A 15783-nucleotide genomic window follows, 5' to 3' on the forward strand; every position below is an offset into this window, starting at 1 on the left:
GGCTGTAATAGTTAAGAAGACCTAAGAAAGACTTCAGCTCAGTGACATTTTTGGGCTCCGACGCTTTGTTTATGGCCGCTACCTTTTCATTAGTGGGGTGCAGACCATCCTGGTCGATGCGATGTCCCAGATACTCCACACTGCTCTGAAAAAACTGACATTTAGACAGTTTCACGAAGACACCGTGTTTTTCCAGACGTGTGAGCGCTTCATCCAGTCTTTTTAAATGCATCTTCTCAGATGATGCAGTGATGAGAATATCATCCAAAAAACATGTCACATGATCCAGTCCTAGTAAAATCTGGTCCATAACAGACTGAAAAATCGCAGGTGCGCTGGAAACACCATAGGTGAGGCGATGAAATGTGTACAAGCCCTTATGGGGGTTAACTGTCAGATATTTCTCTGACTCTTCGTCTAACATCAGCTGCTGGTAGGCATGAGAGAGGTCAAGCTTGATGAATGATGTTCCTCCTGCTAAAGTAGCAAACAAATCTTCGGCGTTAGGTAGTGGGTATGTCTGCTCTTCCATACACCGATTAATACTGACCTTGTAGTCGCCACAAACCCTGATTGTTTTCTCTGCCTTTGGTACAGTGACAATCGGAGAGGCCTACTTACTTTTCTCAGTCTTTGAAATCACTTTCATTTTCTCCAACCTGTCCAGCTCCCTTTCTACTGCTTCCTTTAATGCGTAAGGAACTGGGCGAGCTTTGCAAAAGATTGGTGTGGTGCCTGGTTTTATACGGATTTTGGCTTTAAAGCCCTCTATGCAGCCCTGGTTCTCAGAGAACACTGCCTGGTGGCGCTGTAACACCGCGTTCACTCCTAGAGTCCCATCTGCCTGTGTAAACACCCTGTGTACAGTGAAAATCTGTTTCCAGTTCAGGTGTAGTTCCTTTAGCCAGTTCCTACCAATCAGAGCTGGTCTACTTCCCTTTACAATGACCAGAGGAAGGGTAACTTGCTGTGTTTCATACTGCACTGGAATCATAATGCATCCTCGAACAGCGATACTTTGGCCTGAATATGATTTTAGCTTTAACTGGGGGGCTGGTTTTAAACTGAAATGGTTTAGATTCGTCTGGTAGAAATCCTCAGATACCACTGACACAGCTGACCCTGTATCCAGTAGCATTGTTGTTCTCATATCATCCAGTGCGACATCCACTGTGTACCCCTTTTCATACCTTGAGGTGGAGTATACTGCATACAATCCAAAAGGTTCAGCCTCTTCATCCACTCTGGATGTATTTACTTCAGCTTCCACATACTGAGTTTGAGAAATGGCCTTTCCCTTTCTACATGTGTCCAATTTTGGAGCAGGTATGACACTTTTCATTTTTAAATCTGCAGTCACGTGCTGAGTGTTTTCCCCCACATCGGTAGCATGCCTGTTGTGGTCCAAAGTAATTTTTTACTCCTTTCTGTCCCTTGTTTTGCAATTTATTATCATTTTGTCGTCTAAACTGTCCTTTCCTCCCCTTCTCAGAAAAGCTTGCACTTGACAGGGCATTTACCTGCTGAGGCTCGCTGTGTCCAGAAAATTCCATCGATTTCTTTGACACCAGTTCCATTGCTACTGCAATCTCACAAGCCTTCGAGAAGGTCAGATCCTTCTCAGACAACAACCTGCGTTGCACGGCATCCGAGCGTAATCCACTCACAAAACGATCTCTCAGCGCATCGTCCAGGTACTGTCCAAAAACACAGGTAGCAGCTAACTGCCTCAAAGCCACCACATAATCAGAGACAGTTTCACTCTCTTTCTGGTTACGCCTCTGAAACCGAAACCGTTCCGTGATTACAATCGGTGCCGGCTTGTAATGCGTGCTCAGTGCTCTCACCAGATCAGCATACGCCATAGTACTCTGTACTGTCTGTTACACCAGATTCTTCAGCAGCTTATAAGCATCAGCCCCAATCACCGAGAGAAACACGCACACTTTCTTTTCATCCTCGATGTCATTTGCCAACATCCACTGCTCCAGACGTTCCAGATACGACTCAAAATCTTCCTTCGCGTCATTGTATTCATCCACACGACCGACTAGCACAGCCATGCTGATTTTCAATGTTAACTGCTAATCCAACACATGCCCGGTTCCTCCGAAAAAAAAACTTCCGAAAAAAAAACCACGACCAGTGCACGTGACTCTTACAGTCCATTGATGCAGTGGTATTCATTTAATATCCTCGTCGCCATTTGTAGTATATCGGTTCCAGTGAGGCAGGATCCAGTGAGGCAGGCAGCACAGAACAGATGTAATCTCTGATGAGTCTCTCAAAACACTTGCTGAAGATGCGTGTGAGAGCAACGGGCCTCCAGTCATTTAAGCATGTGATTTTGTTTTTCTTTTGGTATGGGCACAATGGTGGATTTTATGAAGCACGATGGAACCACAAACAGACAGAGGGAGAGGTTAAAAATGTCTGTGATGCGCCTGCTCAGAGCACATGGCCTGGGATGCCATCAGGACCTACAGCCTTGCGGATGTTTACCCGTTGGAAGCAGACACGGGAGCCCTCTCTGTGTGGGCGGTGTTGTGAGCCTCGAAACGAGCATAAAAGTTATTAAGCTCATCCGGTAGAGAGGCGGCAATGTTCACAGTAGCTGGTTTATTCCCTTTAAACTCTGTGATGTTATTGATGCCCTGCCACATGCTTCTTGCATCGTTGGTGTTGAACTTTATATTAATATTGTCTTTTTTTTGCGGCTTTGATGGATTTCCTGAGATCGTAGATTTGTAGTAAAAGAATTTTCAAGCTTCTTAAGTACATACAAAACATTTTCATGAATAGATTATTATTTATTCTCTAATAGCCTGATTTCAAAAATTGGTAAATGCTACTATAATAGTATCATACTGTCTGATCATGCCCCAATTACTGTTACAATTCATATAAGCAACCTTCTGCCCTCTACTTTTAGATTTCAATTTCAAGTAAGATGGCTTCAAGATACAGAGTTTGTGAAATGTTTGGATACTAAAATAGACCAGGGGGTCACGATGGCTTAGTGGTTAGCACATTCGCCTCACACCTCCAGGGTTCGATTCCCGCCTCCACCTTGTGTGTGTGGAGTTTGTATGTTCTCCCCGTGCCTCGGGGGTTTCCTCCGGGTACTCCGGTGTCCTCCCCCAGTCCAAAGACATGCATGGTAGGTTGATTGCCATCTTGGGAACATTGTCCGTAGTGTGTGAGTGAATGAGAGTGTGTGTGTGTGTGCCCTGTGATGGGTTGGCACTCCGTCCAGGGTGTATCCTGCCTTGATGCCCGATGATGCCTGAGATAGGCACAGGCTCCCCGTGACCCGAGGTAGTTCGGATAAGCGGTAGAAAATGAATGAATGAATAAAATAGACCAGTATTTTGTTATAAATACAGACCAGATGAACGCTTCAGTGAAATGGGAGGCCTTTAAAGCTTATATAAGAGGGGAGTGTCATAAACGTGAAACAGGTTAGATCCAAATGCTGGTTTATTAGGCGATATCCAAAAACAGGCAAGGGTCAAAACACCAGGCAAACAACAACAACAAAGGAAATCCAAAAGCAGTAGTCAATAATCCAGGCGTAGGTCAGGGCAGGTAGCAAACATTCACAAATACGAAAAACAAGCAGGGTCAAAACAAGGCAATAGACGGAACAGAGTAATACACTCAGTATGCAGACAGTGCTAATACTTCGCGTCATGCGAGAATTCTGTGTGAGCTTAAATAGACCAGGTGATTACAAACAGGAAACAGGTGTGCTGAGTTGGTGGTGCAATCGATTGTGGGAATTAGAGTCCTGATGATAATGTGCAGCAAATCCTCTGCAGGCCAGCAGAGGGAGCCCTCATGGCTCTCATAACAGGGAGATACTAAGCTATACAAGATATACCGTAAATCCAAAATATATTATAAACAAATGGAAAAGCTACAAAAGCTAATTAAATCTTTAATAGCAATTTACCTCTTTAATAGCTCTTTAATAGCAATGACCCTTTAATGCAAAAGGAAATTTTAGCCCAATATAACAAATTAACTAGCAGTAAAATAGTTAAACATTTATTACGGTTAAAGCAATCTTATTATGATCAGGGTGAAAAACCTGGAAAACTACTTTCATGGAGAATTAAAAAGATACACAAACACCTTGGAAAGAGAAGATAACTTTTTAGATAAACTTAATTTTCCTAAACTATCAGAAGAGAACAGATGTACTTTGGACAGAAATTTAAGCATTGAAGAACTGCAAGAGGCATTACAGTCCATGAACACTGGAAAAGCCCCCGGGCCTGATGGCCTGCCGGTAGAAATCTATAAAAAAAACTTATGCCACATTTGCTTAATATGTAATTTGAGAAAGGAGTCATTTGAGAAAGGAATCTTACCCCCTTCATTAGGATCAGCACTAATAACACTTATATTAAATCCAGGCAAACCTTCTAATAACAGGTCATCCTATAGGCCGATATCCTTAATGTCTTGTGACACAAAAATACTTTGCAAGGCCTAAGCTATGAGAACTGAAACGTGTACAAAACCTCATTTAAATGATCAAAATGGGTTTGTTCTTGGAAGACAGACCTTCCATAATACACATAGGGTTCTTAATAAACTACAGTATATAAAAAGAAGAATGCTAAAGACCGTGCAATCCTGTCATTGGACGCTGAAAAGGCCTTTGACAGGATTGAATGTGAATTCCTGTTCGAAACGCTTAAAACATTTGGACTGGGAGATGGATATCTTAAATGGATCAGGCTACTTTATAAGGATCCCCTCGCAGAAGTAATAACAAATAACCAAATCTCAAAGCCAATTAGTTTAAGTAGAGTCACACACCAAGGCCCATCATAAGCCGTATTATTTTTATTTGCAGTTGAACCTCTTGCCATGGCAATTCGAAATAGTCCAGATATAAAAGGTATAACATTAGGTGAAAAGGGACATCGTCTATTTTTGTTTGCAGATGAAATAGTAGTATTTCTTACAAAACTAGAAACTTCTATCCCGGCACTTTACAATACTCTAATAGAGTTTGAAGCAGGTTATAAAATTAATAATAAAAGCGCCCTATTATTTTTTAAATGGAGATGAAAGGAGAAACCCTGTGTATCATACGCAATTTGCAAATTCTCCAGAAGGATTTACATATTTAGGAATTAAGGTGACTCCCAGTTTGGACGAAATTGTTTCAACTAATTATGACCCATTAAGTGACGTGACATACGGCTAAGTACAGTGACCCGTACTCAGAATTTGTTCTCTGTGTTTAACCCATCCAAAGTGCACACACACAGCAGTGAACACACACACACCATGAACACACACCCGGAGCAGTGGGCAGCCATTTATGCTGCGGCAAAGTGGGGGGAGCAGTTGGGGGTTCGGTGCCTTGCTCAAGGGCACCTCAGTCATGGCTTGCCTGAGACTCAAACTCATAACCTTAGGGTTAGGAGTCTCGACCTAACCATTAGGTCACTTGAGAGATGGAATGCACTACCGAATTTTTATGATAGGACGCATTAATATTATAAAAATGTCAATTCTACCTAAGTTTTTATACCTTTTCCAGTCAATCCCACTTCCACTAACTGCTAAATTTTTTTCCCACACTCAAGAAAATATTTATTAGATTTATTTGGAATAATAAACGCCCTCGATTACGTTAGTCCCTACTATATCTACCACATGACCGGGGAGGACTTAGAGTGCCAAATATTAAACTTTATTATTGTGCAGCCCAACTCTGTACAGCTATGTATTATTTCAACAATACTGACCCCTCACCAATATGGGTAGATATGGAAAAAAGTGAAATGCCAGTCTCACTACAGACGTATCTTTATTCTTCCTCAATTAAAACACTTAAAAAAATACCAAAAATCCTTTTCTTAAAAATACAATATCTGTTTGGTACGAAGCTCATGAATATTTAGGTGAAAGAATTACATTGTCATGATTTTCACCAATCTGGGGTAATAAAAGTTTTCCAGAGAAGACCAGGAGACTTGGATATCCTTGTGCAGTAGTCTTTATTGTACAGTAGATACACCATGAAACGAGTCTGCAAGTCAGAGCGTACTGGCACGGGTGCTGCAGTCATCAAGTCTGACTTAAAGTTGTAATACATTATAAACATACACATTTTAGGGGGCAGTCACATCAGATAGAGACAAAACACTCGGGTGACAATCAAAGCATGAAGGGATGTAACAGCCCCACACCAGATCCTGGAATTTCACCCACCCTTAATCCCATTCACATAACAGTCTTTCTCAGACCCTTTCATTATCATAGGAACCAGTTCACCTCTAATGCTTGGCATTCATTCTTGACTCAGACCTTGAATCAAATGGCCACCTTAAACAAAAGAGACAGATGATACCCTGAGTTACCTTGCCCCTGTCCTTTACTATTAATGAGATACAGGAACCACAAGTCTAATGTAAAGTTTGAATCTAACTAGCATTGTAACTGGATTTGGCTTCTACATGATCCACAAAAATATACTAGAACTAAAAGGAAATAAAACAATGACTTAAAATTATTTTCCCACACCTGGCAGAAGCGATATGGGATTTAAAAACTGGACGTATAAAGGAATTTGCCAAGTAAAAGATTTATATGGAGAAGGTATATTATGTCATTTCAACAACTAGTGAGAAAATATGGTCTCCTTCAGAAACACTACTTTAAATATCTGCAGCTCAGGAGCTTTGTACACTCTCAAATGAAAACCTGCTCAGAACCTTATTGTCAATCAGGAAAACCACACTTTAATACTTTAATACACTTTAATACTATTGGCTCAAGCCCAGAGCATTAACACAAGGTGCAAACTACTGCAATACAAATGGCTTTTAAGGACATACAGTACATTATCCCTGTAAAATGAAATAGGTTCAATCCCAATATCTCTGACAACTGTACAAAGTGTATAGATGAAACTGGTCACTTTTCCACTGTGTATGGGAAAGTAAAGAGCTTCATATATTTTGGAAGGAAATTCTTACTATGATTGGTCAGTTAATTGGAGATAATGTTCCTCTTGACCCAAATCTGTGTGTATTCCATCTATACCCAATAAATTTGGTCGTAAATGCAAGAAAACGTAAACTAATAGACTTTAGTTTGCTACAGGCCAAACGTGTCATTGCATTAAAGTGGAAAGACTCTCAAAGACCCTCTTCTAACCAATGGATCAAGGAAATGTCCTTAAACCTTGCTTTGGAAAAACTGACATTTGTTATCAAAGGGAAGTTAAATTACTTTTATAAAATCTGGACTAACTTTCTACACTTCTGTGATCAAGTGGACTTGACAACAGAATAATTTGGGAGAAAAACAAGGTTAAAGAACACTGAATTGCTGCAGTTATTACTGTATTATCAAAATATTATCTAATTTAAGTGTATTTTTATGTAAGCTTTTTTTATATTTTTTATTGTACTTATTTATTTATTTTATGTTCCAATTGTAATTGTTCATTTTGATATTTAATTCCTTGTAGGATGTTTGTAAATCAGAAGATCCTGACATGGTGATGAAGCTCCAGAGATGAACATCAGCTCAGTGGAGCAGGGATGAAGTTTAAGATGATCTGAAATCCATGATGAGATCAGAGCAGACCATCTGAGAGAGGAAAGGAGAGGAGAAGGTGGTGAAAAAAACAACTTTATACCATGTAAAAAATGGCAAAATTCATCTCTAAAGAAAAGAGATAAATAATTGGTGCCACCTTGTGTTGGTCATTAACTCTGTGGTTGTGTGTTGACTGGTGTGTACGTCACATTGTCGGACGTTGTGTTGTACTGAACACTGTGATGATGTCTGTTTCCATCCTGTAGAGAGATTCAGATTCAGATGATGAAGAAACACTGAAGAGTTTTTTTCTGTTTATTGTCTAAACTTTGACATTAACTGCACTGTTCTGTTTACTGAATTCTGTTCACTTACATTTATTAGAATATTTCACACTTTTCTTGTCACATTTCTAATTTAATCCCCTTAAACACTTGGCTTATTATTGTGGCTTCATATTAGATTAATAACTGATAATAAATCCTATAAATAAATAATATTAGTGTAAGAGTCAGAACACTTCAGACTGAGTGTGTGATGGTGACTGAAAAAAACAGGACAATGTTTTTACTTTAATGTAAAAGTCCAGTTTTTTCTCTTTGTTCCTAACACATAGAACCTGGAACATAGTGAATAAATAATACTGATGTAAGTCATGACCTCAACACGAGTGTATTATGTGACTGAAACAGGTTTGTTTGTGTTTGAATCTCGTCTCAGTCATTTATAGAAATCCCACGGAGCCCCTTCCCTCCATCTCAGTCTGAACTTTCACCTGCACATCAAGATCATTCTCTGTGCTCAAAAAAACTGCTCCATGAAAAGGAAATAAAAATAACACAGAAAATAAAGTACCACAGAAAGACCAGAAGTATAAAGTTTAAATAAAAAACTTTGAGGCTTCTTCTGACCAAAGTTTCTGATCTTGTCTAATGTACCTTTAAAATGACAGTGACACAAAGTAGGCAGGGAGGGTTGCCATGTTTCTGTAAACTCCCCACCTGAACTACAACCAAAACCCAATAATATTTTTATACCAGAAAAAAAGTGGTTAAAATTTTATTTATTTATTTTTATTTATATGTTTTCGTACCTGTTCAGTGGAGTCGGTGGCACGTCTGAGACCTGATGATAGGTGATGATTTTCCGTTTTCAGAAACATAAAATAAATATTTCAAAATTATATTAGACAATAAATTTAGACACATGTTAAACACAATTACCACAAAAATTCTCTCTGATTCTTTCAGACATTAAACCTACAATTTTAACCAGTTTTACCTTTCACCCTGCTGTAGTACACACACACACAGATGATGACAAAGATGATGATGAAGATTACGATCACAACATATAAAATAATCCTGTTTCTCCCTTCAGTCTGGTGTGAGTCTGAATCCTCTGATAAAGATCGTCTCTCATTAACACTGTCCTCTAAAACACACATTAAACCACACAGAGATATCAGTACAGCGCTGAGGAAAACGTGTCCTGGAAGAAAATCTATCAAACATCAGACTACATTTACTGATATTGTTCAGTGTTTTTCAGCCATACATGCAGATGATGTCATCACTGATCCTTAAATAATAATCAGTGTTGTGCTGCTATAATAATATGAAGTGTTTTATTAAAGTTTATCCAGGAACAATAAGAGATGTTTAGAACTGGAGCTCACACCAGATTAAGAAAAGCCCTGTACTTTAGACACACCCCCTTGTCATGTCATTAAAATCTAACCAGGTTCCTTTTTCCATCCTAATGTACTGCTTTTTCCATGAAACCCTGTTCAGAGTGAAAGGATCACAAACACTGGATCACTTTCATTTATTCTACATTTATAATGTTTTAATCAACTGGAAATGGAAAGTGAAGATATTTTATCAATGTCAGATCAGAGTTATTGGTTAAGAAACATTTCAGTACTTTATCAGATCACAAGGCTCTTAGATGAGGATTGAGTGTTGATTATTGAGAGGAAGTGACTGAGTGTGTGCTGAAACAGTAGTGAAATACAGGACAGGAGGTGTGTGTTCTCCTCACTCAGTCTAACACAGCCATGAAAAGCTTTAGAATGATCTGTGGGAACATTAAACTGTGTAGTTCTCTCTCAACCAGGACTGAAAAACACTGACATCTACAGGAAACATGCTGCTCAAGTCACTCAGTAACTTTCCAGACATTTTAAACTTTGTGTACTGATATGTGTCGTACTCAGTATCGTCTGAGATTAATCCACTTACCAACAACTGACAGTTTAACCTTCTGGACCAAGACAGATTCCTGTGTGTCTGTAATTAACATGGAGCTGCTGTAGATTCTTGTATCACTAAATCTGATGTTCTTCATCACCAGGGAACAGTTTCCTTTAAGCAGCTCGTCCTCAGGAACGTCCACACGACCCTCATATCCTTCACCCTGATATGAATCTTTACCCTTTCGCTCAAACACAGTCTCAGTATCGATAAACCACTTAACGTCAGGTGTTTTGATGGACAGATGACTCCAATCACACGGCAGGACAGCTGTGGAACCCACTGGAGCTGATATCTGAAGAGCTTCAGAGACACAGAAAAACCTTTTAGGAAATGATCTGATGTTAGGAACTTTATATTTTTATTTCTTTTATAGAAACTTTATAGAAACTGATTGTTTTTGTTGTCCTGTGAGCTTCATATCTGATCACTTGTTCTTGTCCACATGAAAGTAAAAGTTTTTTAATTGTTGCTGCAGGATCTCAGTCCTGATGAACATCTCTAATCTCACCCAGATGACCTCTGAACCTTTCTGACAAACTTTCTACAAATAAAATATTGTCTGTGTCTTATTTATGTCTGTATTTGTGTATTTTTCTAACACATCATCTGTTAACTCTAAATAAAGTATTGATTCCTCTCTATAATAGATGTTGTTATTGTTCCTTATTTCCAGCTCTGTTATCTGAGACACTGTGACTTCTATAATTAGTCAATATTTTACACTGAACACTTTACTCACCATAGACTGAGAGCTTAACGTTGTTAATTTCTTTCATTTCCACAGTGTTATTAATGTCCACATGTACCATTGTTTTGTAGATTTTGTCATCAGTAAATCTGACGTTCTTCAACACCAGGGAACAGTTTCCTTTACGCAGCTCGTCCACAGGAACATCCACACGTCCTTCATATCCTGAACCTGAATATGTAACATCACTGTTTCTCTCAAACACAAAGTCATTATTGAGCTGCCACCTAATAACTGATGTTAGTTTGAAGTCTTCAGTCAGTTTACACGGCAGGATGACTGTGGAACCCACTGGAGCTGATACAGTAACCAGAGATTCTGCACTGTCTGTGGGAGAAACATTACAATCTACAGGATTTGTAACATTTGACAAAACATTGTTGTGATATTTGATTCAATAGAAGGACACTTCTGTCTTGTTGGTGTTGTAGAACCTGGTCACTCACCCACACAGGCACAGACCCATAAGATGGAAATATAAAGGAGGGACATGATGTCTGGAAGACTCTTGTGGAGTGTTGGCAGATTTTCTGAAACAAACAAACAGAGACACGTTATAAATAAAAGTGACAGAACAGCTGACTGATGTCACACACACTTCTATAGCAGTTAGCATGTGTTTAACTCTTCAGTGAATCCAAATATTTACAAATGTCTCTTAATTTTCATTTTTCAGGCAGATTAAAAAAATCCTTGTAAATATACTGTGTTGACCTGTATAGTGTGACCTCAGTGGGTAAGACATGGCCTACTGATCAGAAGGTCATGGGTTTAAATCCCAGTAATATCAAGATGTCTTTGCTTTATGTTTGATCATGACACTTAACCCTCAACTGCTCATTTGTATGATGAGATAAATGTTAGTTGTTCTGGATAAGAGCGTCTGCTAAACACTGTACAGGGATCAGGATATGAGTTTTAGTGTTTTTACTGAGTATCAGATTAATAATAGACTCGTTACATCATAAACAACCTGAACTAACTGCTGAGAACTAAATCTAATCAGCCTTCACTAAACAATGCTAGGAGCTAAAAATCCTGCTCTATCACTACATTACACCATTTATACTGATTTACTTTATACACAGAAATCTACCTTTCAGTTCACGTATGAACACGTGACTGAGTATAACACGTGTACACAATCATTCATGTAGAAAGAAGGAAACCATCAGCTTTTATACAAACACGTGAATTTGTACAGAGTTAGTTGTGAAGTTTGTGATATTTATTCACTATTATTCACTATTAGGTGGATGTTTAGGCATTCCTGAAGTAAACACTGCAACTCAACCGTGCAAGACAGATGAGAGAGAATTAGAGTAAAGTTACACATGAAAGAAAGATAGCGATACATGTAGAAAACAAAGGGAGAGAAACAGACGAGTGAGATGGAGAAAGGGAGAGAAACAGAAGAGTGAGACGGAGAAAGGGAGAGAAACAGAAGAGTGAGACGGAGAAAGGGAGAGAAACAGAAGAGTGAGACGGAGAAAGGGAGAGAAACAGACGAGTGAGACAGAGAATGGGAGAGAAACAGACGAGTGAGACGGAGAAAGGGAGAGAAACAGACGAGTGAGACGGAGAAAGGGAGAGAAACAGACGAGTGAGACGGAGAAAGGGAGAGAAACAGACTAGTGAGACGGAGAAAGGGAGAATAAAGAACAAATGGTGCTCTACAAAAAAAGAAAAGTGGACAGCGAAAACATTTAATACAGAATGGACAGACTCATTTTTGTTCATACTTCACACTTCACACTAAACCAGTGTGTCTCATATGTTTAGAAACTGTGACACTTATTAAAAGTGACAATGTGAGACATTATGAGACAAAACATAAAGGTTTTGAACAAACATATCCACTCAAATCTGAAGACAGTGTCCCTAAGACAGCTTTCCCAGGTCTGAGTGAAGTAGCCCTATACATCCTGACCATGTTTGGCTCTACATACAACTACGAGGCAGCTTTCTCTACAATGAACATAATCCAAACTAAATATGGTTCCAGGGTCACTAATGAGCACCTCCACATGTGTATGAGAGCGGCCCTGACTCCATTCAAGCCCAGGTTTAACATCCTGACAAGCCTCACTGAGTTCTCACAAGTTCTCTCACTGAGATATAAAAGGGAAAGTTAAGCACTTTATTTAAAGATACACAATTTTCACATTTTATTTATTTTCTCTTATTTTGAAATGTAGCCTTACTTTTATTTATTTAATGAGAGAACGTTATACATATCTACAATCATACATATGTTCAGTTCTATGTTACGTGACAATAAATATTTAGTTTTTGAATTGTACTGAATGTATTTGATTTGACAGTCAGGTATTGATTGCTTGCAGATGTTGATACAACTACTAGGCTACATAAATATATATCACACTAACTAGTGAGACATATGATGATCTTCCGGACCTTCGCTTCAAGAAATTTTCTCTTACTGGACCTCTTTAAATTTTAGTTGAATACCTCTGGTTTAGAACATTAAACTACTGACAGAACAGACCACAGATTTAGATAAACGTAACCCACAATATGAGTTAGTGATGTCACTGGAAACAGAATTTAAATGGGGATCTTTTATTCCAGACCACATCTTAAGTAGTGCAGCGTTGTTTATGCAAATCTTGGGATATTGAAGTAGAAAAGTTAAAGCTTATGTAAAGTTGTTGAAAATCAATAAATTCAGTTTATCACATCAGAAAGGTTCTGTCTCTTTCCCCCAGTCACAGCAGTAAGAAATAAATCACAAAACTATCTAACACAGACAACGGTATCAGCTAGACAACGTTCACCTGAAAACACACAGAGGGAACATGAAACACTTTTTACCCCTGTTCATTAAACAAGATGATTACATGTCAATAACACTGGTATAACAGAGTTATACACTAAACTGTCTCAGTATTACACTGATATTGATCATATTACACTAAACTGTCTCAGTATTACATTAATATTGATCATATTACACTAAACTGTCTCAGTATTACACTGATATTGATCATATTACACTAAACTGTCTCAGTATTACATTAATATTGATCATATTACACTAAACTGTCTCAGTATTACACTGATATTGATCATATTACACTAAACTGTCTCAGTATTACATTAATATTGATCATATTACACTAAACTGTCTCAGTATTACACTGATATTGATCATATTACACTAAACTGTCTCAGTATTACATTAATATTGATCATATTTAATCACTTACGTTTCTTTGCAAAACAATGCCAAGTTTTTTTCCAACAGAAATCTTCAGAAATCACCAAAATACACAGCAAATGAAATAACAAAAATAGTGAGAGAGAAGAATTGAAAACTCAGCTTTACCTCAGAGACAGAAGAACATTTCCTGTGATTCAGTAAAAAGGAAATGTCCTGCTGCCATCTGTTTAGTGTCATATTACATCATCATCCTGACTGTAGGAAGCTTTTATTTTCCCTTTATTTTAGTTGCATCACTTAAAGATTCTGTGAAGTTTCTTGTCTGTAGAATCTCCAACATTAAACAGTGACTACAGACGGAAGGTCTTCAGGCCTGGTCCAGTTGTCTGGTGTGAACATTCTGAGGAAATAAAATGATTAAATCTGTGTCCGTCCAAGTTTGCAAAACTGCGATTGATCCAGCTATAAAAAAACTTCACTAATACATGTTATTTAATCCAGATGTTCTTTACAGAAACTGAGGCTAACCCATATCATATGATGAGAAATATCCCGGTGTGCCCAGCTGACGTCACATCCTCCCCAGCAAGTACTCGAAGAAAAGTTCAAAATCCAGTCAAGGTATTATTTATACCAGTTACAGTGGCGGTTCTAGGATTTTTCTGTAACAGAAGCCATTACGGGGCCACATGTTACATTCAGGGGCCAAGTACAGGGTACATTCAAGCACACAAAATAATTTATTCAGTACAGTGCAAATACATTTCGGCAGTCATTCCTTTTTTAAACGCTCGAGTGCCCCCAATTGTTTGGGGGTGGAATTGCATCTGTGATCGTTGTGAAAAATTCTCCGGTTGCTCTTCCCATCGACGATTGATGGAACGGGGACCAATCAGGGGCCAATCAGATTTCAGCAGAGGCCAGGGCCCCTGTTTCCCACTCACAGGGAAGGTAAGAACAGCAGGTTGATCAGGTCCACTGCAATCAATGGTGCCTTAAACACCATTCATTTGTAGATGAAACTTCATCTCGGATCCAAACAACACTGTACTGAATAACAATGACTCAAAGACACTTAACTTTAAAGTTAAATCTCATAAAAAAAAAGATAATCTAACAATGCATTCTTATTTTAATATAGATCTCATAACCCCACCAGCCTGACTCAGGGTTTTGGAGCAGGTAAGGTTGTGTGTTCGAGCCCCCTTTCTAACATCTTCAACACACACTCCAAAGTGCCCGATTCTGCAGATTCATTAGTTTTAGGATGCGAGCCTGCAGTACACACTGTAGAGGTCACATCTACACCTTCACTTCCTACTGTTACCTGAGTGCTGACAGGAAAAACAGTCAATTGGCCAAATCATAGTCTTAATCACTTGGCGCGAACAATCGGTTGTGAATGAGAAAAAAAAACAACAATATTTCACTACTAATTACTTACATATATTTGCATATAATTACTTACATATATATGTACTGTCAGGCTGCTTGACTGACAAAAGAGAACTGACCGAGACACTTTGCTGCAAGGAGTTTAGCTTCCCCAGCAAATCAGTGTGACAAAGCCTTCACTGCCAAACCCAAGAAGGCTTCCAACAGCACCCGTGGAACATGGACATGCTGTTATTGAGTTCCAGGAGCCTGAAAATGTTAACGGTGAGGCAGTAATTCACCACCACAAACATGCTAGAACTGAGACAGTGGTATCACATGCAGATGTAGCTGCACCTGGCACCAGCCTGACTCGTGGAATGTGAATCTTCTTTCTGGCCTTGTGTCATGCATGATCCTGTGTGGTTTAACTGGCCTGGATCTTCAAATCAGCAGGGTCAACACCCATCAGCACCAGCACCTTCGTCTCAGGGATGGTCATCTGCTCCACCTGGTCATCGCCTTCGTCTCATGGCTCTTCATAATTTTGCCAGGTCCCCAGCCAACAAAAATTTATGAATTGCTTAGCGAATGAGACCCAGTGGTTCTCAACTGTTTTTGCTTATTGCCCCAGTGTGTCATCAATG

At 38.9% G+C, this 15783-nt stretch overlaps 1 protein-coding gene across 1 annotated transcript; it reads right to left on the reverse strand.

The window, feature by feature from the left end:
* Positions 1 to 6006: 6006 nt before the first annotated feature.
* LOC132857340 (uncharacterized) lies at positions 6007 to 14175 on the reverse strand. Its single transcript, XM_060887310.1, has 8 exons — positions 13928 to 14175; positions 11025 to 11108; positions 10570 to 10905; positions 9816 to 10130; positions 8854 to 9006; positions 8666 to 8697; positions 7730 to 7832; positions 6007 to 7623 (listed from the first exon to the last, which is right to left on the reverse strand). Exons 2-7 carry the CDS (start codon positions 11068 to 11070, stop codon positions 7743 to 7745), a joined length of 972 nt encoding a protein of 323 aa, XP_060743293.1. The 5' UTR covers positions 11071 to 11108; positions 13928 to 14175; the 3' UTR covers positions 6007 to 7623; positions 7730 to 7742.
* Positions 14176 to 15783: the final 1608 nt, after the last annotated feature.

The sequence above is a fragment of the Tachysurus vachellii genome, chromosome 14 (assembly GCF_030014155.1).
Source record: "Tachysurus vachellii isolate PV-2020 chromosome 14, HZAU_Pvac_v1, whole genome shotgun sequence".
Taxonomy (NCBI): Eukaryota; Metazoa; Chordata; class Actinopteri; order Siluriformes; family Bagridae; genus Tachysurus; species Tachysurus vachellii.